Source organism: Perognathus longimembris, chromosome 23, assembly GCF_023159225.1.
Source record: "Perognathus longimembris pacificus isolate PPM17 chromosome 23, ASM2315922v1, whole genome shotgun sequence".
Taxonomy (NCBI): Eukaryota; Metazoa; Chordata; class Mammalia; order Rodentia; family Heteromyidae; genus Perognathus; species Perognathus longimembris.
Window position 1 is genome coordinate 6,713,001 of NC_063183.1, and position 24,510 is coordinate 6,737,510.

The following is a 24,510-nucleotide window of genomic DNA, read 5'->3' on the forward strand; positions in this document are numbered from 1 at the left end:
TCAGGGTGGGGCAAATTTGTCCACTATAAAAACCATGAAGTAAAGAGAACCCTAAAAATGATAGAAATATCAACAGTAAAGAGAAGCCGTTACCTCTCAGACAGATATAGGCAAAGCCTCCACCCTCCAGGGGGCTGAGATCCAGAACTTTTGGGACAGGGTACTGATGTTGCTGAGGTGCCACTCTAGTGGAACTTTCTGAAACCTTCACTCTAGAATGCCAAGGAAAACTGCTCCTTGGTAAGTATTTCACAGAGCTGCTCCATCTCAAAGCACAAGAGGAGATTATGATGGGTTGCTGCTGGCCACCATCAGGGCAGCACTCAAGGTGGGGACCCATTACCACTGCAGGAGCTGCCAGAGATCAGCTGCAACCAGGAAACAAAACCCTTTTGCCTAGCATGCATGAGGCCCTGGGTTCCAGTCCCAGCACCATAATAAAATAAAATAGGCCAAGATCTATTTCACAGCAGGGAAAAAAAATGCTTGATGCCTGGGGTATGTATTTGAGGCTGGTTGAGCTCAATGTATAGTCTTGGGATAAATTCCCAGCACCACACACACACACACACACACACACACACACAATTCCAGAAGACCCAGCTGGTTTCCTAATACAGAGACATTGTGGTGTTTACTGAAGGATTGATTCCTGACAAGTTTGATCACATGCCTGTCCAAGGCAGTTCCAATCCAGGTCCAGACAGGGATACCACTCTTGGTCCCCAAGGGACAACAGCCTCTCACCCCACTTGGCTGGTCAAAGACATCACCCATTTTCTGTTTTCTGTTTCTTTGTCAAGCCCTATATAAGCCCACCCCAAAACCCAGTCAGCAGCACAACCTCCAAACTCGAGGTTCCACAATAAACAGTCCTCGCCTGTTAAAGATGGAGTCCGGCCTATTTCTTTTCCATTCTTCTAACGTTTACAACTTCACTTCTACCTCATGAGTCCTTAAGGACAGAGTTGGGGAATCTTCACTTTCCAGACTCTTACTGAATGGGCTCTCTGCTTATTTGTCTCACAGATTTTCAAAATTCCTGAGAAAGAGTTATTCTGGACTAAGAGGTACCTCCACACCCTGATCTTGACCTAAAACGCTAGGCTTTAGGCTGTACTGTTTTTACACAGAGAGCCTGGAGGTATGGCAAGTGGTAGATCACTTGCCTAGCAAGCATGAGGCCCTGAAAAAAAAGAGAAGAAGAAAAAAAAAAGACCTCCAGGTGTGGTGATACATACCTATAATCCCAGCTACTCAGAAAGTAAAGATTGTGAGGCAGCGATTGGAAGGATCTCACTTTGAGGCCAGCTGGGGCAAAAAAATAATAAATCCTCATCTCAACAAATATGCGGGAGGTGCGGTGTGTAGGTACCCACCTAGGAGCCCAGTTTACATGGAAGGAACGGCGGTCCTGGCTACCCAAACTAAAAAAAATAATAATCAGGAAAAAGTGCCCGGGGGTAGGCGGCGGGGGGGGGGGGGGGAGGCGTTGTTCAAGTGGTAAAGATCCCGCCAGGACAGCACAAAGCCCCGAGCTCTTGCCTGGGTACAGCCCAGAAAGCAGGTGGGTGTGGCGGCGGAGCATACTGCGGGAGGCCGCGGGGCCCCAGGGCTCCGCGACTCCCGAGTCCTGACTGTTCGGGGCCGTGAGCGGCGGAGCGCGGTCACTGCCGCCGGGCCGGCTCCTCCCGCGTTTTGAGGCGACCGTGGAGAGGCTGATGCCCGGCGGCGCTCCCGGCCCTTCCGCCTCTCACCCCGGCAGCCTAAGTCTTTGACCTTGGGTGTTCCGCCGTCCCGGGCTGAGGAACCCTAGACGGCGCCGGGGGTGGCCGCTCTGGGATCCCGGGAATTTCAGAAGTCGTTACCCCGGGCCGACGCGTAGCTGCCCGAGAACCAAGGGAGAAGGTGGAACAACTCTGGCTTCACGGTGGCGGTCCCGGTAACTCCGGAAACCAGGTCGTAGTATTTGGCCACCAACGTTCGACCCGGGCTATTTGCCCTCAACTGCCATGGCGGCGTCGGCTAGTTGGGCGCCGTGCCCTGAAGCATGATGGCCGCTGGGCGGCTTCACTGACTTTCGCCCGACTCCGGAAGACCGGGGCCGGCGATTGGGCGGTGCCCGGCGACTCGCAGAAGAAGGCGCCCGCCGGTTGGACAGCGTTGGGTAAGGCTGCTTTTAAAGGAGCCGGCGGTGGGCGCAGCGAGGGACCCGGGGTCCGCGGGAGGCGGCGGTGAGCGGGGCGCGGGGGAGGGCACCGGCTGTCGGGGAGAGGGCAGGAGGCGGGTGGGGAAAGGAAGCGCCGCAACCATCTGGTCCCGGGCCCCTCCGGGAGGAGGCCGGGCTGGGATGGAGCCGGGCGGGGGCGGGGGTGGGCGGGACCTCCCGCGATGGGAGGGAGGGAGGGTCTCTAGCTCCCTGAGTCCCGCGATGCCCGCGTGGGGCTGAGTGCAACTTCGGTGGGCCGAGGCTCGCCGGGGAGGAGGAGCCTCGCGCGGCCTCTGATGGGAAGAAGTGTTCTGTCGGACTCTTTCCTCAGGGATCCGGTCTAGGGGATCTGGTGGGCGGGAGGACTGTCCGAGCGTGGTGTGTGGCGTCTTCGGCCACTGGCTGAGAGGGGAGGAGGATCGAAGAGGGAGCCGGCGGAAACGGAACCTTCCAGGACTGGGATCCCGGCGGATCCTGGGGAGTCTCAAGGGCGGAACCTTCTGGGACAAAGGCTCTGGGGAGGCTCGGGCCTCCGCAGTACAGAGTTTCGCGGCAGGTGCCAGGCAGTGCCCCAGTGATCCGCTGATCGAGCCGGGGGCAGCGGGAGGACACCCGCTCCAGGCGGCCAGACGGGGGCGCCCTTACGCGCCCCAGGGCTCGAGTCCGTGGGCTACCCGGAGCCGCGGGCGGACCATGAAGGGTGGAGCCCCGCGGGAGGGACCGACCCTCACTCCCCGCTCCCCTGCTCCCCCCTTGCCCCAGACCGCAGCCTGGGATCCCCCGGGGACCCCCTGGATCCGCCGCCTCCCCCATGGACTTGCCTGGGGATTCCAGGTGAGAGCGCACCCCGCCCGCCTGTTTTGAGCCCGGGTGAAGGGGATCCTGGCTGCTGTACTGAGAAGCTACAAAGCCAATGAGCTCTTTTACCCTCCAGCCCGTCTAAGCAGACGAGTCTGTGCCGTCAGCCCCTGACTGGAGCATTATGGGGAGCCAGAAGCCCGAAAAGACCGAGGCTGCAACAGCCCCTAGGGGCCCCTTCGCCCCTGGAAAAGGCATCTCGGCGGGTCCTGGCCGTGGTGCTGGAAGATATCATGGCTACCCACATGGTGAGCCCCCTGAACTGAAAAATCCACTCTCCCCAAGCACCCCTGTTCAAGACCAAAGGCCAGATTCTGAGTATACTGACACGTCCATCATCCAGGCAGCTTCCTTAATGCTAGGGTCCTGTGTGGCTCCCACTAACTAAACCCTAGAATAAGGCAATGTCTCCAGTGATCCACCTCCTTATCATGCTAGATCTACATTTTGTACAGTTCTGGGTTTTTTTGTTTTGTTTTTTGTTGTTTTTTGGGGGGGGGGCTTGGACTCAGGGCCTGAGCACTGTCCCTGGCTTCTTTTTGCTCAAGGCTAGCACTCTGCCACCTGAGCCACAGTGCCACTTCTGGCTTTTTCTGTTTATGTGGTGCCGAGGAATTGCACCCAGGGCTCCATGCATGCAAGACAAGCACTCTACCGCTAGGTTATATCCCCAGCCCCTTGTACAATTCCAAAATGTAAGAAATACTTCTTGTTGGGTGCTGGTGCTCACACCTTAAATCCTAGGAACTCAGGAAGCTGAGATGAGGATCAAGGTTTAAGGCCAGCCTGGAAACTTTTTGAAACTCTTTATTTATTTATTTTGGCCAGTCCTGGGCCTTGGACTCAGGGCCTGAGCACTGTCCCTGGCTTCCTTTTTGCTCAAGGCTAGCACTCTGCCACTTGAGCCACAGCGCCACTTCTGGCCGTTTTCTGTATATGTGGTGCTGGGGAATCGAACCCAGGGCCTCATGTATACGAGGCAAGCTCTCTCGCCACTAGGCCGTATCCCCAGTTGAAACTCTTATCTCTAGTCAGCCAGCAAGAAGCTGGAAGTGGAGTTGTGGCTTAAGTGGTAGAGCACTAGCCTTTAGAGGAAGGAGTAAAAGGAACAGTGCCCAGGCCCTGAGTTCAAGCCCCAGTACAGGCACACACAGAAGTCTACATTTTTTCACTTGTGAAGCATTCTGATATCTTTGGTCTCACTGTTCAGATGAGAAAAACTGAGATTCAAAATAGGACAGAGACCCACCCAAAGTTACCATCTTTTTTTTTTTTTCATTTCTCCAAACAACCTGGGAAAGATCACCTACAGCCCACACCTGTAGCTTAGGATGCTCATAGTAATCTGGCCTCTAATTCAAATCATCTCACCTCTTCTTTAGGGATCTGAGTGAATTCCAGCTACAATCTCTGTCACCTAAGTATCTAAGAGCACTGTTAGGCACAGGGAGACTTGTGCAATTGAACCTCATCCCAACATTTCTTTTTTTCCTAGCACCCTTTGGTCCCCCAAAGGGCTACATCTATCCCACCGCAACACAGCAAACATCAGGATTCTGTGTGCAGCCAGTCACTTGCCTCTCCACCCCAAGTCAAGTGGTCCTCACAGGCCAGGTGAGCATGGCGAAGATAGGGAGTAAGCTGGGAACACAGCTGAGCCCACTAATTTTCCTGTTCCTTTTGTAGGCCTCTTGACTCATTGAATTTGTGTCGAGAGCCCTTGAGCCGAATCCACAGGTCCTCTTCTCTAAGGCTGCAATCACAGACAACCCCTGGCCCAGAGGAGAGCTCTTCACAAAAGGTGGGCCAAGGCCCCCAACCCACCCTGGTAGTGTTGTTGGAAGACATTTCTAGTCCCAGACTCCAGACTGAGGTATGATAACTGAGCTGAGGATGTCAGGTTCAGCTGGGGCAAGCATGCTAGTGAGGAGGGAAGACAAGTAGGAGTTGTGCATCTGGGTTGGCCTTCTCTCAGGGCAAGGACAATAGCATTTTAGGTGGCAGATACATTAAAGCAAAGAATATATAAAAAGAAGCTGGGTGCAGGCGGTTCATACTTGTAATCCTAGCTACTCAGGAGACTGAGATCTGAGCATTAGGGTTTAAAGCCAGGGCAGGAAAACCCAAGAGATTCATTTATCTTCAGCTAACCAGCAAAAAGCTAGAAGTGGAGCTTTGGCTCAAGTGGCAGAGCACTAACCTTAAGCAGAAAAGCTAAGGCATAGTGCCCAGACCCTGAGTTCAAGCCCCGATTCTAGCCAAAATAAAACTACACGAAAAGGTCTTTGGTATGTACCCAAGCAGGTATAGAGCTAAGGAGGCCAAAGAGGGCTTCCTTGCCTTCTCACAACTTCCCTATGTATATCCAGAGCTGCGCCAGTGACAGCCCCAATCTCATCTCCGCACAAAGGTGAGAAAGTGGGGGAAGGGATGATCAAAGCCATCCTCCAGGTGGCTAGAGCTGAGGCATTGGGATCTGCTGGGATTTATGTATGGCATCCTTCTTTGTAGCACCTCCAGAAGCCCTAAGGGACAGGGGAGGTGCTGGCCTAGCAAAGATCTGGACTCTGAAGCGCCCCCAGTTCTTCCATCGCCCTTCCATCCCAGCACTGAGCCCATGACAATGGCTCACCAGCTATCATCTACACCCGGAGACTCACAGCCTCCACTGCAACCATCCACCCTACCTGCAGACCCTCCAGAGAACCCGCTGCCAGGTGAGGACTCGGGGAGAGGGAGGCAACTTAAGATCTGAAATCCTAGCTACGCTTTGAAAAATTAGGGTTAGAGGTGGATATGGGTGTAACCTCTCCTAGGGCAGAACATAGTGCAGGAAAATGGTATTTAGACTCCATAGGCATATGGTTTGACTCCTCATTGCAGGGCTTCATTGTTTGGAGTGGGCTCATTCCTTTGTAAACAACAATGAGTATTTATAGCAGAGGGGTTGAGATAAATAAGAGGAGGCTTAAAAACCTGCAATCGAGGAATGCCCACCTATGACCCTGTCCTTTCCACAGCCCCAGATCCTGTTCTGGAATGTCCATCGACCCCACCACCATCCAGTCTTTTACGCCCCCACCTCAGTCCCTGGAGCTTGGCACCCCTTTTCCGTTCTGTTCGCTCTAAGCTGGAGAGCTTCGCTGACATCTTCCTCACACCTAACAAAGTCCCCAAACCCCCAACACCTTCGACCCCCATGAAGCTGGAGTTGAAGATTGCCATCTCTGAGGCGGAGCAGGCCAGGGCTACCAAGGAAATTGCAACTGTCAGTCCCCGGCCTCCGATCCACCAGTGGCGAACTCAGGGCTGTAGTACTCCAGCACCTTCCCCTAAGCTCTCTCTAGGCCGAAGCCACTCCTGCCCTGATCTGGCGCCTGCTGGCCCAGTCAGCTACACCTGGCCCCCTGCTCCACCCCGGCCAAGCTGGCCACGGCCACGGCGACACACTGTGGGTGGTGGGGAAATGGCCCGAGCCCAGCCACCACCTCGACCTTGTCTCCGGAAAGAGGTCTTCCCTCTTGGAGGAGTGGGAGCCTCCCCTTCTCTCACCACATCTTGCTCGTCCACTGCATCCACTTCCTCCTTCTCTGAACCAGCAGAACCCAGGTAGCACCTCCTGGAAGCCTTGGCCACAGCCTGTGCCCAGCCTCCTTCCCTGAGTGTCCAGTGGGCAGGAGGTGGGGTATTGTAGTGATTTCTGTTTGTCCTTGAGCTTGACCTTCTTTATAGGTTGGGTTCAACCAAGGGGAAGGAAAGAAGACACTCAAAGGACCAGGTGCTTTCAGAACCAGAGACCAAGGTAAGAATACGGATGATGGGCAGGTGACAAGTGAAGGGGTTAAGCCTTGGCTTCTTTTTCACCCCTTCTCACATCTTTACAGACTATGGGAAAGGTTTCTCGATTCAGAATACGCCGGACACCAGCCCGTCCTCAGCTACAGCTCACGCCAATGGGGCTCCCTCGACCAATCAGGTGAGGGGGCCAGCAGGCAGGGAGTTGATTTAGCCAAGCAGACAGAAGCTTAGCATCCCCTGAAGTGTGTCTCCTATTAGGACCACAGTACAGGCTAGGGGATTCAATTTGGTATGGACAAAGTGTGTGCTTAGAACTTCCTGTCTGCCTCAGACAGCATGCCTAGTCCTTGCATGTCCCAGAAACTGAAATACAAATCAGGCTTTAATTTAGTCCTTTAAGCCCTGCTGATCTGTGGCTTCTCAGCGGCCTCTGCTCTTTGCTCTCAGGTTGAACAAGAAGGAGTTTAGCTTGGAAGAAATTTATACCAACAAGAATTATCAATCCCCAACAACCAGGAGGTAAGATATTTGGAAGGTTTTGAAGGAGATAGAGGGAAACAAGAACCAAGAGCCATGCTGGTAAACAGCTGCTCTCTTACTGCTTGATCCAGGACCTTTGAGACCATCTTTGAGGAGCCTCGAGAACGCAATGGGACTCTGATTCTTACCAGTTCAAAGAAGCTCCGGCGGGCTGTAGAATTTCGGGACGGCAGCCTTCCTCGATCCCGCCGGCCATCTCGGGGCATCCGGGCTGCACCTAGTAGGACCCTTATTCCCAACCTGTCACCCAGCAGAGATGTGGGAGCCCTGCTGCAGCAACGTCTGGAGGAGCTTGATGCCTTGCTCCTGGAGGAAGAGTTGGATGGGAAGCAGCCCCATCAACCCTAGGAACTCCAGGGGTTTGTTCGTCCATCCATCCTGGAAGGGAAAACCTCTGAAGCAGTTAAATTTTTTTCCTCCGTATTTCTAAGTAAAGTTTTCGATATGTTTCTGAATCTTTTGTGTCTCTAGTTAAGTTGGAACTGAACCATACTGATAGGTTTCTGTGTTGCCTGGAAAAGGGGAATGGCTGCTAGGAAAAGATGAGGGACAGAGAGGAAATGGAATTGGTCATTGAAGATCTTCCTTCCAAGTACAGGGCTGGGCTTGGAACTCAAGGCCTGATGCTTGAGCTATGCCTCCAGTCCCACTTTTTACTGGCTTTTGTTATTGTTGTTGGTTGTGGGGCTTGAACCCAGAGCTTGGGTGCTGGCCTTGAACTTTTCTTTGAGCCACAGCTCCACTTCTTCTACTGGTTATTTTGGAGACAGACACCTCCCCCCCCCCCCCCCCCCCGCCCCTTGGGGCTTGGACTCAGGGCCTGAGCACTGTCCCTTGGCTTCTTTTTGCTCAAGGCTAACACTCTACCACTTGAGCCACAGTGCCACTTCTGGCTTTTTCTGTATATGTGGTGCTGAGGAATCGAACCCAGGGCTTCATGCATGCAAGGTAAACACTCTACCGCTAAGCCACATTCCCAGCCCCTGGAGACAGACTTTTATGCTGCCACTGAGTACCAGCCTCCTGTGAAGCTGGAGATAGTAAGCATCAACTACCAGCACCAGGCCCAAAGATAACAATTTATTTGCAAATTCTAAGTAGAAGGATACTTCGAAAATGCTGAATGACTGAGACCTGGGATCCTAGTCAGAATTCCCCCAAGCCATTTACATCAGAGCCTCAAAGATAGAAAGTAAGCTAAAGCCTTGACCAGAGCAGTCATGAACCCCTCCCAACATGCAGATTTGGATCCAAAAGGTAAAAGCAAAGCCCTAGTGTTAATGGCTCACTGTAATCCTAGCTACCCTGGTGGCTGAGAGCTGAGGATGGAAATTTGAAGCCAACCCAGGTAGGCAAGTTATCACCAGTTAACCACCAAGAAAGCCTGAAGTGGAGCAGTGGCTCAAGTGGCAAAGTGCTAGCCTTGAGGAAAGAACTAAGGGTCACTGGCCACAGTATTGGCAGGTGCACGGGCACACACATAAAAGCCCACAACAGCCTGGTAGACACATAGCTCTAGAACTAGGGTTAGGGTGAGCATGACACATTAAAACAGAGGTCACGGGCTCAGTGGCAACGTCCTGGGTTAGATCCCCAGTTCCAAAAAAGACAAAAAAAATACAGTTAAAACAGGTCACTCAGTGGCGCTCGCCATCTTTCCACGTAGAGCCAGTGGAATGATGGCCAGAGATGACTGGAACCAGGATCCTAGATGCTTTACCCATCCTTGGTAATATGGGGCAAATGGCAGTATGTGCAGAGAATTGCTATCACCACATGAGTTAAAAGGGGCTCCGGGAGCTCAGTCCAGCACTCTAGCCCGGCAGTAACCCGACGCAGTCTTCCCACACTCTCGGGCACTAGAAAATAACGCGGGGCGTTGAAGCCATCTGACACCGCGGAGCGATCTACCGAGGAAACCCGTGGGGTGGTGCGGCCACCAAGCGCATGCGCACAACGCCAAGCGACGACAAGCCAAGTAACTGCATGTGGAGCCGCACCTTCCGCAGCCGCGCGCCGCCCAGCGGCCAACTGCCCCACAGGACTAACTCCTCGCCCAACTCCTCGCCTCAACGCCGTCAGAAAGAAGCCAATAAGCAAAGAGCAGGAAGAGGCGGGGCTACCTGGGGACCCACCCCAAACACCTACTTCCAACCAGTCGAGTCACAAGACTCGAGAGAGGGCGGAGCCAACCTGATGTAACCCAATCCAAGATTTGAGGGCCGCTACACGTTACCCACTCCCCAGAGTTTGACTCCGCCCTTCGCCTTGACGTACACTTGCCAACCTATCAATGGCTAGGCTTGTTCAGGGGGAGACAAGGGGGCGGCGAGTGGGAGGAGGCAGAGAGAGGAAGGAGGCGTAGGCTGAGGAGGAAGAGGGAGGAGGGGCAAGGGGAGTCCTGGCGGAGGGGAGGCCTGAGACTCCAAAGGAGACAACAGGAAGATGCGCTGGAGTTTTGTCGCGGCCCTACGGTCGTTCCGGATCTCCTAAAGCACAAGTTAGGCAAAGACGGAGGAAAGGAGGAAGAGACTTTTATGTCGGCGGACAGAGAAGCTACACCCGTCACCGTTGCCTCACATCCGGGGCTTTGGAGGGCTGGCCCCACGGCCCCGCCCCCCCTCGCGCCTTTCATGGCGAACGGAGGCGGAGGATGGAAAAGCTGGGTCCGGAGAAGGCCCCTTTAAATCTTAAAGGGGTGGCCACCGATCTTTGCCGACTTGAACGCTAGCCTTAAAGGAGAAGCTGTCGAACCGAAGATTGACAAATCGTGAACTCTGCTGTTGGAAGAACTGGGACGATTGGAGTTTGTTTTCTCTACTCCCGCCCACGGAAGAAGTCCTTTAAACTCAGCTTAAAGGGGAAGTGGCTGCTTGTGAAGGACTTGAAACCAGCTCTCGAGCTCTTAAAGGATCGGCCTGCTGTTTGAAGGACCCTGGACTCCTTAAAGGGGTGGCCTCTTTTAGCCGGAGGACTTGAGACACTTTTAAAGGGAAGGTCTGCGTTTCGGGTCGAGCTTTCGGCCCCTTTTAAAGGGGTGGCCCTTCCTCTTCCTCGGGGAGACTTGCCTCGACCCCTGGCAGGGGGCGGCCACCGCGCTAGGCCGGCCGGACACCGGCGGGTCGTCTTAAAGGGGCCGGGGGCTGGACAGCTTGAGGACTTGCCTTAAAGGGACGGCCGCCCCGTTTTCGCCGTCGCGGCCCCGCCGGCCCCACAGGGGGGGCCCTCGGGCTTGTCGCCCCGGGGGCGGCGCCGGCTCTCCGGGCCTTGGCCTTGGGGCGAGTTCGGGGCCAGCAGATCCGGCTTTAGAGGGGAAGCCGGGGCCTTCTAGTCACTGAGGCTCCGCCAGCACCGCGCCTGCGACCCTCAGCCTGCGGACAGGCCACTCCGGGCCCCGTCGCCTCCGGATGCGGCGCTGAGGGCCGTCGCCATGGAGACAGCAGCGGCCGCGGCCCCAGGCCCGGGCTGGGTGGCCGAGGGGGAGCGACGGCGGCGGCGCTGCTCGCGCCGGGACCGAGACCGGGAACAGCGGCGCCGCCGCGGACCAGGCGGCGACGCGCCCCGGGCCTTGCTGGCCGCCCCGCGCGGCTCTTCGTCGTCGTCGTCGCCGCCGCCGCCCGCCAGGCCCTGGTCCTCTGCCTCATCGGGTGAACGGCCCGGGGGCCCGAGGCGGCGGCGACCTCGTCCCAGGCCGCGGCCCCCGCGACCCCGAGCTCGGAAGCGGCCCGCCGGCTCGGGAAGCCGTGGGGAAGAGGAGGAGGAGGAGGAGGAAGGGGGCCCCGACGACGGAGAGGCCGAGGAGGAGCCGGAGGAAGAGGAGGAGGAGGAGGAGGACTTGATCGATGGCTTCGCCATCGCCAGTTTCGCCAGCCTCGAGGCCTTGCAGGTAAGGCCTGGCGGGACTGGGCCTGGGGGTCCGCGGGGCCGAGAAGGGGCACCGTGCCTTGGGTGGGGAGTGGGGGGGTACTGCCACCCAAACCAGAGCGACCGGCTCCTCTGGGCGGCCTCGCCCCACCCTAGGGTAGGAGGAGGTTGAGCAGCTAGTCTCCAGGGACCAGCTGGATCACCAGCCAGAGGCGCTTTGGAAGCCTGATCACCCCTAAAGAGGTGGGAAGCTTTATTTTCCATCCACGTCAGTCCCACCTCCTCCTCCACAGAAGGATGCATCTCTTCAGCCCCCAGAGCGACTGGAACATCGGCTGAAGCATTCTGGGAAACGGAAGAGGGGGGGCTCCAGTGGGGCCACTGGGGAGCCAGGGGACAGCTCTGAACGGGAGCCTGGCCGGCCCCCTGGGGATCGAGCCCGCAAATGGCCCAATAAGCGGAGAAGGAAAGAGGTGAGCTCTTCCCAGATATACATCCTCTAAAACTGACAGGCACAGTGTCTTGACTTATGTCCAATCAGCAGTACCACTGCCTACTCTAAACAGTGGTCCCAGTCTTTAATGCAAGAAAGGCAAAACCAGTCAAAGCCCTCCCCACCCCCTTTTCAGGTCTGTACAGTCAGATTCACCTGCTTGTGGTTGGCACTATCTCCTTCAAACATGTTGGTAATTCAAAACACGTCCAGAGGACTTAGTTGAATGATAAATAAGTTAAATGTGGTCCCTTTCCTTCCCGGGAGGTGGTGGGAGTCACAATTTGGGAGGCTACATAAGGTGGGGATTTGGGAGCAGTGCTGCAGAAACCTACATGAGGAAGCCACACATTTGCCCTGGGGGATGGGCAGAGGATTGTGGTTAGGGAAAGCCCCCTATGATGTCTTAGAGCCCAGAGTACAGTCAGAAGTTTGCTAAGAGGAGAAATGGAGAAAAGTTGTTTTGAGCAAAGGTACATAGATTTGAGAACCTGTTGTACTTAGAGCAGGGCAAGAACATTGGGAATGAGAGAAGCTAGAAAAGCATTGAGGGACCTTGAATACTGAACTGGGAGTTAAAACTTTAATTGCCTGGATATCCAGTCATCCTCCCTTACATCTGGACTCTGGTCTTTCTCAGGCCTTCTCTCGCCATTCTCTGGAAGCTGGATACATAGTAAGTGCTATCCCCCTGAATTGGCCTGTCCTTGCCCCTTGAACCCTATTTTTCTTTCCTTTCCTGACACCTCTCTTTTTTCCCTCTCCCCAGTGTGATGCGGAAAGTGATCTGGATGAGAGGGTGAGTGGGGCTAGAACTTGTTGGGTGGGCATTGATTGTCATAGCCTGTCAAGTAGACTACAATTTAAAGCTCCTCTGAATGCAGCAGAAGTCTCCTTTTTGAGTGAGGAACATGAATTAGGTTGAGCCAGGAATGACTAGCTGTGAATCTTGGTCTAGCATCTTTTCTAAAGAGCCTTCACCAGTTCTTCATAGGAATCCAGAATGGTTCCTGCTGGACATTAGTCCACTTATAATTAAGGTTTTTATGGATGAGGAATCTGAGCAAAGACAAGCAGTGAGGACATGAAGCCATTTCAGTGTCATTGTAGGAAGTCTCCTATATAGGTGTATTTCAGTTTATTTTTAGGGCTTATTTGCTTATCTTGAGTTGATGTACCCTAGTAAATAACGCTATATACATTTACCCCTATAAGTAAGTCAATCTGTACTCACTGATGTTTGTCTCGTTTTCCTTCATAAGTTGTCTGGGCATGGAGTGTGGTGACCCAGAGAATTTTCTGTCCAAGGGGAGTGGCCACTTTCATGCCACATGAAAATAGGGATCCGTTCTCAAGAGGACTTCAAGTCTAGGTTTTTAAGGAGGACTCTCCAGATTTCATAGTATTAGCAGCTTAGTTTTTTGCTAATGCTAGCAAGCCAAACATCTTTAGGCTAGGTGGGACTAATGCCTGTCTGATACGTTGATTTGCCTGCTTTTTGTCACTTAAGTTCTGCCTTGATTTAGTCATCTTGGGCTAGTAGGTGTTTTGTGTTTTTTTTTTCCTCTCTGCTGCTCCACTCCTGTCTCCAAGCTTAACCCCCCTAGAGCCCAAAGTCCAGTAGATATGACAAAGCTGATAGAATAGAGTTGTCATCACCACCATACCTAGCAGGCCCTAGAGGCTAGGGGCCTTCCTAGGTGAAGACCAAGCTTGACTAAGAATTAACCTTCTCCCTACCTTCTTTGCCAGGTCTCTGATGATGACCTCGACCCATCCTTTACTGTCTCAACCAGCAAAGGTTGGTGCCAAGGGCTGGGATGGAGGCAAGCGGGAAAAGTTGGGTGAGCATGAACTTCACCTGAGCATGTCTGCTGTCCTGCCCTCACAGCCTCGGGGCCCCATGGCGCCTTCAATGGGAACTGTGAAGCAAAACTCTCCGTGGTCCCTAAAGTGTCGGGCCTGGAGCGGAGCCAGGAACAGCCCCCAGGGCCCGACCCGCTGCTAGTGCCTTTCCCCCCAAAGGAACCACCGCCTCCACCAGCCCCTCGGCCTCCTGTCTCACCCCCTGCACCCTTGCCGGCCACCCCCAGCCTGCCACCCCCACCCCAGCCCCAGCTGCAGCTTCGGGTCTCGCCATTCGGCCTCCGCACTTCTCCCTATGGCAGCAGCCTGGATCTCAGCACTGGCAGGTGAGTGACCAGGTAGCCGGTCTGTTCTGGAAGGGCCTGGTTATCTTGGCTCCAACTCTTGCATTTTTTGATGGATGTGGGCATGAGATGGGGTGTGGCATGAAAAAGGATTCTGAGGCTAAAAAGTTTGAGAGACACTGGGTGAAATAAAATTTTAGAGATTACTATAGGACTTAGCTCTACAGCTTCGTGCAGGGCAATCTGGTTGGTGCCATTTCCCAGTTTCATTTGCGGGTGAGAATTTCTTATAAGGCGAATTTGCTAGGAATAGTGCTCTTTGGAATATACTTTGGGAAATGCTGACTTGATGCTTAAAGAGTGCTGGCTTTGGCGTCAGTAAAACCTGGATTCAAATTCTTTTTTTTTAACCACTTACTGGCTATGTGATTTTTTTTTTGACAAGCCATTTAACCTCTGAGCCTCAGTTTTCTCTTTCCTATGAAATGAAATAATAATGGTACTTGCATCCTAAAGCTATTGTCTAGCTAATTCTGAGTAAATACAGTGCTTCCCAAAGTGTATGTACTCGTCACAAGTAGGACTTGGGATGATGGCAGGTCTCACATGAGATAGCTCTGAAATAGTCACAGGTTAGCTTTTATGTGCCTTAGGAAAATATGGCTAGTACCTCAACTTGAATTTACATGTTACTGCTTGGGGGTGAGGCCAAAAAAGAGAGTGAGTTGTAATAAAAGGAATTGGTGTAGTATAAATGGTTACATGGTCGCGGCAACTTTGAGAAGTGGTATAAATGCAGGAGACTTGCCATAGCTTATAAAGCAGTGCCAGCACTTGGGCTACACTAAATGCTCACCAAAGGGTAAGAATTGTTGATTCTATCATTATTGTTGTTCTTTCTGCTCTCATCACCATTGTTATAATTGAGAAAACTAAGGCTCAGAGAGGGGCAGTGACTTGCTCAAGGTTTCCCGTGGTGTTTGTGGCAAGATGTGCCTAGAATTTGATCTCCTGACTTGCAGGACAGGCCCATGTGGTTGTTCCACTGTCTTAGGGTGGGAACCCAGGTGGCCTGGTGTAATTAGACATCAAAATGAATGATCTGTTTGGTGCTGTGATTGAGTCAGAAAAGGGAAAGTCATATGGCCAGAGATGGCAGAGGTAGAAGGGGGTTGTCAAGTGTGGGAGGCACCTCAGTCTGAGGCTGGGTTATCTGAGGGAGTTCTGCCATCTCCTTTGTTGGAGAAACAAAGTATTATCACCCAGGCTTCTGACCCCCTCCCGTCAGAGCTGGCACCTCCCACTTCCTCACTCATCTCCCCACTTCTCTCCCCAGCTCTTCACGGCCGCCCCCCAAGGCCCCGGCCCCTCCCGTGGCTCAGCCTCCCCCCTCATCATCCTCTTCGTCCTCCTCCTCCTCATCTGCCTCCTCCTCGTCCGCGCAGCTCACCCACCGGCCCCCAACGCCCTCACTGCCCTTGCCTCTGTCCGCCCACGGCTTTCCTCCCCCAGGCCTGCGGGCCCCCCCTCCACCCCACCACCCCTCCTTGTTCTCCCCTGGCCCACCCCTGCCCCCACCCCCACCCCTGCTGCAGGTGCCAGGGCACCCTGGGGCCTCAGCCGCTAACGCCCTTTCTGGTGAGTGTGGGGTCCTGGCCGGGGGGTGGGGGGCTCTGAGCTCTGGCCCAGTTGGCTTTAGGGCCTCTGGGCCTCAGCCTACAGCAGCACTTGAGGAGGGAGTGAGTGGCTCAAGGCCAGAGGGAAGGCGAGTCACTGGGGCCCAAGGAGGCTGACATGGTGGCAAAAGATATGAAAAGCCTTCTCCCCTCCCCTCCCACAGAGCAGGACCTGATCGGCCAGGACCTGAACTCTCGCTACCTGAATGCCCAGGGTGGCCCTGAGGTGGTGGGAGCAGGGGGCTCAGCCCGGCCCCTGGCCTTCCAGTTCCACCAGCACAACCACCAGCACCAGCACACCCACCAGCACACCCACCAGCACTTCACCCCTTATCCCCCGGGCCTGCTGCCACCCCATGGCCCCCACATGGTGAGCTCCTCATTGGGCTGGTGATGAGGCTCAGAGGCCTGGGGGAGGGCGTGGCTTCAGGGCAAGGCGCTGGGTCCCTGGCTGGCAGCTTACTCTACCCTTCTCTTCCCTAGTTTGAGAAATACCCAGGAAAGATGGAAGGCCTTTTCCGACATAATGTGAGTGTGTGTGAGTGTGTGTGATGTATGTGGATATGGATGTATCAATGCATGCATGTGGCCCCGACTGTTGGGGTTCAGTCTTCAGCTCCAGAAGCCAGAGCCTTAAGCCTGGGAGAGCTCCAAGGGGGTATCGGGGGGTAGGAGGGTTAGGGTGGAGGCCAGAGGACTGACTGATGGGCAGACCAGACCTGGACTGTACCTCCACCCCCTGCTTGGACTAGTCCCCTTCTCTCCACAGCCGTACACGGCCTTTCCTCCCGCAGTGCCCGGGCTCCCTCCGGGCCTCCCGCCAGCTGTCTCCTTTGGCTCCCTTCAGGGGGCCTTCCAGCCCAAGGTGAGCCTCCAACCCAGCCATACTGCCACCTCCCACCCCTTATAGACTCAAGCATCTTGGATCTACGTGCTTTTCTTCCATTCCTCCAAACCTGTCTAGCTTCCTGCCCTCCTTTCTGGATCTAAGTTTTTTGTTTTTTTTTTACCCCTTTGTGCTGTTTTTGTGTCCCAAACATAAGATATTTTGACTTTCATGCTAATCCTGGAGCTTGAACTCAGGGCCTAGATACTGTTGCTGAGCCTTTTTGCTCAAGGCTAGTGCTCTAACACTTGAGCCACAGCTCCACTCCCTGGACCCACATTTTTGTATAACCATGTTCCCTCCCTGTCCCATCCTCCAGCTTGGCTCTAGACCCCTTTTTTAGTGCTTGGTGCCAGCTCTTCTGTCTAATCCCTCCACTCCCCTTTCCCAGAGCACGAACCCTGAGCTGCCACCACGACTGGGGCCAGTGCCAAGCGGGCTCCCTCAAAAGGGGACACAGGTGAGGGGGTCAGGGCAGGCCCTGGGGGAGCTAAAAGCTATGTTGAGGGGAAAGTAGGAGAGTAAACCACTAACTCCTCCCTTTAATATACAATCAGAGGTGTCTACAGAGAGAGAAAAAGAGAGAGAGGATTTCTATAAATAACAGGATTTCCCGGGCATGAGAAATAGGCTCATTATGTTGTCCCAGGAATAAGGTAATATTAAGGCAGTGGTTTTATTTTTAGTGCTACTGAGGATCAAACCTAGTCTTACCATGCCTAGCATACATTCCACCACTGTTACATCCCCCAGCCCAAGGACAGTAGATTTTGTGGGGCTTCTTGAATAGGTCACATTTAATTTTTTTCCCACCAAATGACATAGCAGGAAGCCCTGTCCACAAAACCATTAAGATAGCTTTCCCTTTGTGAAGTTGTTGGGGAGCCAGAGACTTGCCTTGTTCTTTGCACACGTAGCACATGTGGCAGCCTTAGACCTCAAGACTGTGAGAACATTGATGAGCACTAGATGTGTTTCCTAAAGACTAGCCTAGACCAGCATTTCCCAACTTCCTTGAAAGGTGCTTTTTTTTTCTCTCTCTCTCTCTCTCAATTTTTAAGGTAACTTAAATTGAAACCTCCAGTATATACTGTTAATCGAAAGACCTATCCTGCTTGCCCATAGAAACCCTTTGGCCCTCCCAGCAGAGCACTTTCCTGGGAAGGTATTGGAGGAGAGGTGGCTAGAGTGAGAGAGGTGGGATGGAGGAGATTTTGACACTGGAAAGGTTGTAGGAAGTCAGAGTGTCAGGGAGGTGTGTTAGGTGTAAGTAGATGCTATGGATAGGAAACACCAAGGTTAGTGAACACATGTGAATTGCCTTCAATCTTTCCTTTGCCATCCCCAGATCCCCGACCATTTCCGGCCACCTTTGAGGGTGAGTTTGTTGAGGACCTCAGGCTGCATGAGGCTGGGGGCTGGTGTTAGGGCCTTCTGGCTAAAGGGTGGGAGGGCTCCTACTTGGGAAACATTAAAAGGCCCAAGACACGGAAGATGCCAAATGTGACACAGTAGAAAGTAAAGGTCTTTGAAGTCACAGACCTGGGCTCAGATATAACTGGCCATGAGACCTTGGGCAAAACGGTTTATCTCTCTGAGCCTCAGTTTCCTAGACTTTAAAATGAAGCTGATCATCTCTTAGTTGTAGGAATTCGGTGAGTAGGGATGTTGTTTGGCAAGGCTGGGCTCAGGGCCAGGCCTGGAGTGGGTGATGAGTGAATGTTCTTTGCTTCCCTTTCCCTTTGGTCATCCATCTGGGGCGGCAGAAACCAGGGAAGTGGTGTGCCATGCACGTGCGCGTGGCTTACATGATCCTGAGACACCAGGAAAAGATGAAGGTACTGGGGCCGGAGGGCTGGGGAAAGTGGGTCTGAGAGTCAAGGATGGCCTGAGCTCTGGGGCAGCTGCATTCAATGGAATTCAGTAGAATCTTGGCCAGAAACATTCTCTCCTGTCCCATCATAGCTGCACAGTGTGTTCTTTGGTTAATTCTGGGATGATGATCAGAGAGGTAGAAATAGAGGAAGAGGATAGCAGTCAAGCTTTTTGGTGTGAGCCAGCCCTTGGACGGGTACTCATGGTGGGAGAACAAGTGTAGGTACTTCCTAAGAAAGAGACAAAAAAAATAAAACAGTACTGGCCCTGGCTCTTCACTCACCTATTTGCCCCTCTCCCTGTGTCTCACACAGGGTGACTCCCACAAGCTTGACTTTCGGAACGACCTCCTGCCCTGCCTTCCAGGGCCCTATGGGGTCCTGCCCCCTGGGCAGGAACTCTCCCACCCGGCCTCCCTCTTCACTGCGACTGGTGAGTCTGGCTAGCCCTCCCAGGGTCTGAGATTTCCCATCTATGGCCCAAGGTCCACCTTGCTCCCACCCAGCCTCATCAGTTTCCCACCTCTCTGCCCAGGTGCCGTCCATGCTGCAGCCAACCCTTTCACGGCAGCTCCCGGGGCCCACGGACCCTTCCTGAGCCCTAGCACGCACATTGGTAAGAGCCAAGGGCATGTTGGGCATTCCAGGCCTTATCCCCAATTTCCCAGATGTTCTAGAGTCGGAAAATGGACATCAGACCTAAGAAGCAGCTAGAATGGGGTAGATTCTGGTTCCATTTGCTTTGTGAACTCTGGCAAATTACTCAACCTGCTCTGAGCTGAGATTTCTTTAGCTATAACATGAGTAGCAAAGGGCAGTGACCCCCTCTCTCTGCCATAGCAGATTCTGTCTCTGAAATAGCCAGGGGTAGAAGAGAGAAAAGGGGGGAAGCTAGCTGTGCAGGCTCAGTGGAACTTGGCAGGTTTTTTGGGGGGGAAGATCTAACTTTGCTATGGACAAGACTTCGCTGTGGACAAGAAGGAGTTGCATGCACATAGAAGCATTTCTGGCTGTAGTTCCCATGAGAGGTGGGCTAGTTGTTCTACCAGTGGTGACACATTCATGAAGTTAGGTGAGGCTGGGGAGGGCTCTTCATGTCAGGTAGAGAAGACAGTTGAGATCTTCAGGCCATTAGCTTGCTACAGAGTTAAGATCTGTTAAATGGGTCCAGGTGGCTGATGTTAGAGACTAGGAATAAGAACTTGATCTCTGATGTCAGAAAGGCCCTGGTTTGTGGGTATAGCTCACAGCTAGATGACCTTTGACAAGTCATTTCACCTCTCTGAGCCTGTTTTATCATTTGAAAGTGGGAGTACTCATATCTGCCTCCTGGCGCCTTGATACAAGGCTAATAAACAACATGGTATGAGGCAAATCACAGTGCCTTGCCTGGTCTAAGGAAATGCTCAGGACTCCTGGCCTGCTTACTGATTCGCCTCTTCCTCCCATTTCTTTGCACCTGCTCAACAGTTGGGTGCCCCATGCTCTGATAGCTTTCCATTTTTCCTCCCCCTGCAGATCCTTTTGGGCGTCCCACAAGCTTCGCCTCCTTGGCTGCCCTCTCCAACGGGGCCTTTGGAGGCCTGGGCAGCCCCACATTCAGTGAGTGCTGGATGGGGATGCATGGAGGGTTCTGTACAGGGGTGGGGAGCATCACTTATCAGGCAGGATCTGGAGCCTCTCACTGCTGGCCCCTGTCACTTTCTACTTCACTTTCTGCCTAGACTCCGGCGCTGTCTTTGCCCAGAAAGAAAGTCCAGGGGCCCCACCAGCTTTTGCCTCTCCTCCAGACCCATGGGGCCGCCTGCACCGCAGTCCTCTGGCGTTTCCTGCCTGGGTCCGGCCCCCTGAGGCCGCCCGGACACCAGGCTCAGACAAGGAGCGGCCTGTGGAGCGGAGAGAGCCCTCCATCACCAAGGAGGAGAAGGATAGGTATGCCTCCCTGCGCGGCCAACACGCTGCCCTCCTTCCTACCTTTAACTCCTCTGGAGCACCTTCATTCTCTCCCTCCATCTGCCCTAGGGACCTTCCTTTCTCAAGGCCCCAGCTCCGAGTTTCTCCTGCTACTCCCAAGGCTCGGGCTGGTGAGGAAGGAGCCCGGCCAGCCAAGGAGTCGGTGCGAGTAAAGGAAGAGCGGAAAGAAGAGGCTGCCGCCGCCGCTGCTGCCGCTGCTGCTGCTGCCGCCGCCGCTGCTGCCGCCGCTGCCGCCACCGGGCCTCAAGGCCTTCACCTGCTGTTCGAGAGGCCCAGGCCACCCCCCTTTCTGGGCCCTAGTCCACCAGAGCGCTGTGCAGGCTTCCTGGAGCCAACCTGGTTGGCAGGGCCCCCACGCTTGGCCAGGCCACCTCGCTTCTATGAGGCCGGTGAGGAGCTGACTGGACCTGGGGCTGTGGCTGCTGCCCGCCTCTATGGTCTAGAACCTGCTCATCCACTGCTATACAGCCGCTTGGCTCCTCCACCGCCACCTGCTGCGGCCCCAGGAACCCCTCACCTTCTCAGCAAGACCCCACCAGGAGCCCTTTTGGGGGCACCACCTCCACTTGTGCCCGCCCCTCGGCCCAGCTCTCCACCTAGGGCTCCAGGCCCAGCCCGGGCTGACAGGTGAGGGGAGGGGAGGGACCAGCAAAGTTCCTTTCCCCTTTTCCTTTTGAGAAGGCCCTGGGGCTGAGGTTTCTGAGCCAGTGCTGGAAGGCAAAGATCATGACCCTCACAGCCATCTGAGGTCATGGGCCTGGGAGTAGAACTCTAACCCCCACAAGTTCAAGTATCACATGGACCGTGGGGACACTGGGAGGGTAGAGGTCACAAGCCTCTAGAGAGGTGTGTGTGTGTGTGTACATGAGAGGGGTCATTTCAGAGGTCTTAGCAGACGACCTCCTGAGGTGCACCATCATATCCCCTCTAAGGTCCGCTAGGCCCTTGGCCTGCCTCCCCAAGGGCTCACTTAGCCAGAGGCCAAAGTGCCCCCCTCCTCTTCTACCATCCAAGTCCTTGTGCCCTTCTAGGGCTGGAGGACAAGGGGGCTAAAGGAAAGGGGGTTACATGTACATATTTATCACCCCTTCCACATAGCCCCCAGACCTTTTGTACATTTTTACAGGGGTGCCCCTCCCAATGACCCCTTCCTGGTTAATTAAATCCTCAGACTGGTGCTGTGTTCCTAGCCTCTGGCCTCTCTGTGGGGGGAAGGGGGGTCACAGGGGAAGAGCTGGGAGGAGACTAGTAGGAGCCCCAAGGCTTGTCCCTGGGATACATGGGGTCTAGCCAGAGGCAGACCAATTAGGGAGAAGGACCCTAGGGACCTAGGCTAGAAGGAAACACAAACACTGTCAGCCCAGGTTCTCCTCAACCAGTTTTGTTAACTTTGTCCCCAGCTCTAAAAGGCTCAACCTTCAAGCCTCAGACTCCACCTCTTAATGGCTCAGTCCCCACCCCTACCCCATTTCCAAGTGCCCCCAGGACTCCTGGACCCTGCTCCACAAAACCCTGTCCCAGGCTGGGGGGTAGGGGGCAAAGAAGGTCACCATGTACCACACACCAAAGAAGGGGGTTGGCCCTGGGGTGGGCAATACAGGCAGCTTCTTCAGCAGCCTCACGGCATCAGCCCCAGCCTTCCCAAAGCAGCAGATGCCTCCAGGCTGGGGCCCAACCTAGAAGGCAGGGCTCAGTTTAACAAACCATAACGTTGACTTTTTCCCCCGGCGGGGCTTATTCTGTAACATGACTTGCGGATATTTATATAAAAATGAGTGTTACAATGAGGCCCCCTGGCTCCTCTTTGGGTCTGTGCGGGTCGCCTGGTGTGGTTGGGTTGGGTCCTGGTACACAAGGGAGGGATGAGGACAATACTGGCCATGTCCTGACAATGCTTTCCCTCTGTCCTGCATTGGAGGAGCTCCAACTTCTTTCTGGGTGCTAGGATTGGTTATTAGGTGTTGATGGTTTTTCCCATTACTTCTCTGCAATATAGGAATATATAAGATTCAAGCCATCTAGAAAGACACTGAATAGAACATCAAATTTCCCCTTTATCTACCCATCTTCCTCCTCCCATTCCTTTTTTTTTTTTTTTGGCCAGTCCTGGGCCTTTGGACTCAGGGCCTGAGTAATGTCCCTGGCTTCCTTTTTGCTCAAGGCTAGCACTCTGCCACTTGAGCCACAGCGCCACTTCTGGCCGTTTTCTGTATATGTGGTGCTGGGGAATCGAACCCAGGGCCTCATGTATATGAGGCAAGCTCTCTCGCCACTAGGCCATATCCCCAGCCCCTCCCATTCCCTTTTCTAAAGGTTGCCATTATTTTTTGTTTTGTTTTGTTTTTTTGGCCAGTCCTGGGTTTGGACTCAGGGCCTGAGCACTGTCTCTGGCTTGTTTTTGCTCAAGGCTAGCACTCTGCCATTTGAGCTACAGCGCCACTTCTGGCCATTTTCTGTATATGTGGTGCTGGAATTGAACCTAGGACCTCCTGTATACGAGGCGAGCACTCTTGCCACTAGGCCATATCCCCAGCCCTAAAGGTTGCCATTATTGAGTTTTTGATGTGTGTTCTTCAGGTCTCTTCCTGTTTGTTTACCTCCACACATATGTAGCGTAAGCTTACATTAGATAAGATCTGTAATTGTTTTTGCTGAGTACTACATGGTCACTCTAAAGCAATGCAAGCACCCATATATACCACAAAGAGCTGGGCACTCGTGGCTTATGCCTGTAATCCTAGCTACCCAGGAAGCTGAGATCTGAGGATCATGGTTCAAAGCTAGCCTGGGCAGGAAAGTCCATGAGACTCTTATCTCCAATTAACCACCAGAAAACCAGAAGTAGTGCTGTGGCTCAAAGTGGTAGAGTGCTACCCTTGAGCCAAAGAGCTCAGGGACAGCGCTCAGGCCTGTAGTCCAAGCCCCACGACCAACAGAAAAAATAATACAAATAAAAAATTCCCTATAATCCCAGCTCTCAAGAGGTGACCACTGTTAATTGTTAGGGATAGATTCCTCCTTTTTTTAACTATATGCCTAAGTTGTTTTTAGTTTTGATTTGCCAGTACTGGGATTTGACCTCAGAGAGCCTCGAACTTTTGTCCACCTTTTTCAATCATGGCTGGCACTGTCCCGCTTGAGCCACACTCCCATTTCATTAGAGATAAGTCTTTCTAATTTGTCTGCCCAGGCTGGCTCTAAACTGTGATTCTCAGATCTCAACCTCCTCCTGAACAACTGGAATTACAGACACAAGCCACCAGTGTCTGGCATGATTGAAGTACCTTGAGATTGAGGTGAAACCAATTTGCTACTTCCATTTTGCATTGAGCATTATTGCTTTAAATTTTTTTTTTTTTTTTGCCAGTCCTGGGCCTTGAACTCAGGGCCTGAGCACTGTCCCTGGCTTCTTTTTGCTCAAGGCTAGCACTCTGCCACTTGAGCCACAGCGCCACTTCTGGCCATTTTCTATATTATGTGGTGCTGGGAATTGAACCCAGGGCTTCATGTATATGAGGCAAGCACTCTTGCCACTAGGCCATATTCCCAGCCCCTAAAAAATTTTTTTTGAGAGTCTCCACTTATGACCTTGAACCTTCCATTTTCCTTCCTCAGCCTCCCAAGCAAGTGCTGGGGTAAGAGGTGGGCACCCCATGTCTACTGAAGTATAATACTTTCTATACGTGCATAACCAGACTTCCCAGGTCTCTCCTCATACCCTAAATTGGGTCTTTGAATCACTTCTGTTTTTGCCCGTGTCTCCTGCACCCAAGTCAGAAATCTCCCTTTTCCCTGCTTGAACTGCCTTTTATTCTTTCAACCACTATTGACTTAATCCATCATGCCAGGCACTGAACTGGTGGCAGGGACACCGAGGTAAACAAATCCCAGCCTTTCTGGAACTTAGATTCTACAGCGAGAGAAGATCAGCAAACATGCTGCATGAAGAGGTTACAGGGAAAAATGTTTTAGGGCTGCCTTCCTTGTCCTAACCACTGTGCCCTATTGATTCCTGTCTGCTCTGATCCATGCTTGGGGCAAATCCTCTGGGCAGAGGTAAAATGACAGTCCAGAAAAGACTTCACATTTAGGAGAAAGCTAAGCAAAAATCATAAAGAGGCTGATGTTAGGAAATGGATTTCTTTGCATTGAACAAGTTCATATGGTAGCTATGCTATTTTTTGTTGT

The 24,510-nt window shown here is 53.4% G+C and overlaps 2 protein-coding genes across 8 annotated transcripts; both read left to right on the forward strand.

Annotated features, from left to right (window-relative positions):
* Nucleotides 1-1,646: 1,646 nt before the first annotated feature.
* Prr14 (proline rich 14) lies at nt 1,647-7,860 on the forward strand. Of its 6 annotated transcripts, none has more exons than XM_048332668.1 (12): nt 1,647-2,167; nt 2,972-3,043; nt 3,144-3,315; nt 4,563-4,681; nt 4,754-4,940; nt 5,437-5,477; nt 5,579-5,784; nt 6,088-6,676; nt 6,800-6,869; nt 6,952-7,043; nt 7,313-7,384; nt 7,477-7,860. In XM_048332668.1, exons 2-12 carry the CDS (start codon nt 3,021-3,023, stop codon nt 7,751-7,753), a joined length of 1,848 nt encoding a protein of 615 aa, XP_048188625.1. In that variant the 5' UTR covers nt 1,647-2,167; nt 2,972-3,020; the 3' UTR covers nt 7,754-7,860. The 6 variants fall into 6 exon arrangements, with proteins under 6 accessions (XP_048188625.1, XP_048188629.1, XP_048188628.1 ...); XM_048332670.1 differs by having other exon boundaries at nt 1,834-2,234; XM_048332667.1 differs by lacking the exon at nt 1,647-2,167 and adding an exon at nt 2,411-2,765.
* Nucleotides 7,861-9,759: 1,899 nt separating this feature from the next.
* Nucleotides 9,760-22,109, forward strand: Fbrs (fibrosin). 2 transcript variants are annotated; one of them, XM_048332343.1, is made up of 18 exons: nt 9,760-11,291; nt 11,563-11,742; nt 12,403-12,438; nt 12,532-12,561; nt 13,515-13,563; nt 13,654-13,954; nt 15,249-15,550; nt 15,753-15,958; nt 16,072-16,116; nt 16,358-16,453; nt 16,866-16,934; nt 17,823-17,852; nt 18,241-18,312; nt 18,664-18,781; nt 18,884-18,964; nt 19,867-19,950; nt 20,073-20,280; nt 20,371-22,109. In XM_048332343.1, exons 1-18 carry the CDS (start codon nt 10,836-10,838, stop codon nt 20,951-20,953), a joined length of 2,946 nt encoding a protein of 981 aa, XP_048188300.1. In that variant the 5' UTR covers nt 9,760-10,835; the 3' UTR covers nt 20,954-22,109. The 2 variants fall into 2 exon arrangements, with proteins under 2 accessions (XP_048188300.1, XP_048188301.1); XM_048332344.1 differs by having other exon boundaries at nt 20,139-20,280.
* The last annotated feature ends 2,401 nt before the right edge of the window (nt 22,110-24,510 follow it).

What these genes read in the sequence shown, in the direction of transcription:
- Prr14 (XM_048332668.1), top strand. Translation starts at nt 3,021, where the DNA reads ATGGACTTGCCTGGGGATTCCAG. An exon ending in TCTGAACCAGCAGAACCCAG is followed by an intron (nt 6,677 to 6,799) that starts GTAGCACCTCCT and finishes CCTTCTTTATAG; the next exon opens with GTTGGGTTCAACCAAGGGGA. An exon ending in CAATCCCCAACAACCAGGAG is followed by an intron (nt 7,385 to 7,476) that starts GTAAGATATTTG and finishes TGCTTGATCCAG; the next exon opens with GACCTTTGAGACCATCTTTG.
- Fbrs (XM_048332343.1), top strand. Translation starts at nt 10,836, where the DNA reads ATGGAGACAGCAGCGGCCGCGGCCCCAGGCCCGGGCTGGGTGGCCGAG. An exon ending in TACTGTCTCAACCAGCAAAG is followed by an intron (nt 13,564 to 13,653) that starts GTTGGTGCCAAG and finishes CTGCCCTCACAG; the next exon opens with CCTCGGGGCCCCATGGCGCC. An exon ending in CACCCCATGGCCCCCACATG is followed by an intron (nt 15,959 to 16,071) that starts GTGAGCTCCTCA and finishes TCTCTTCCCTAG; the next exon opens with TTTGAGAAATACCCAGGAAA.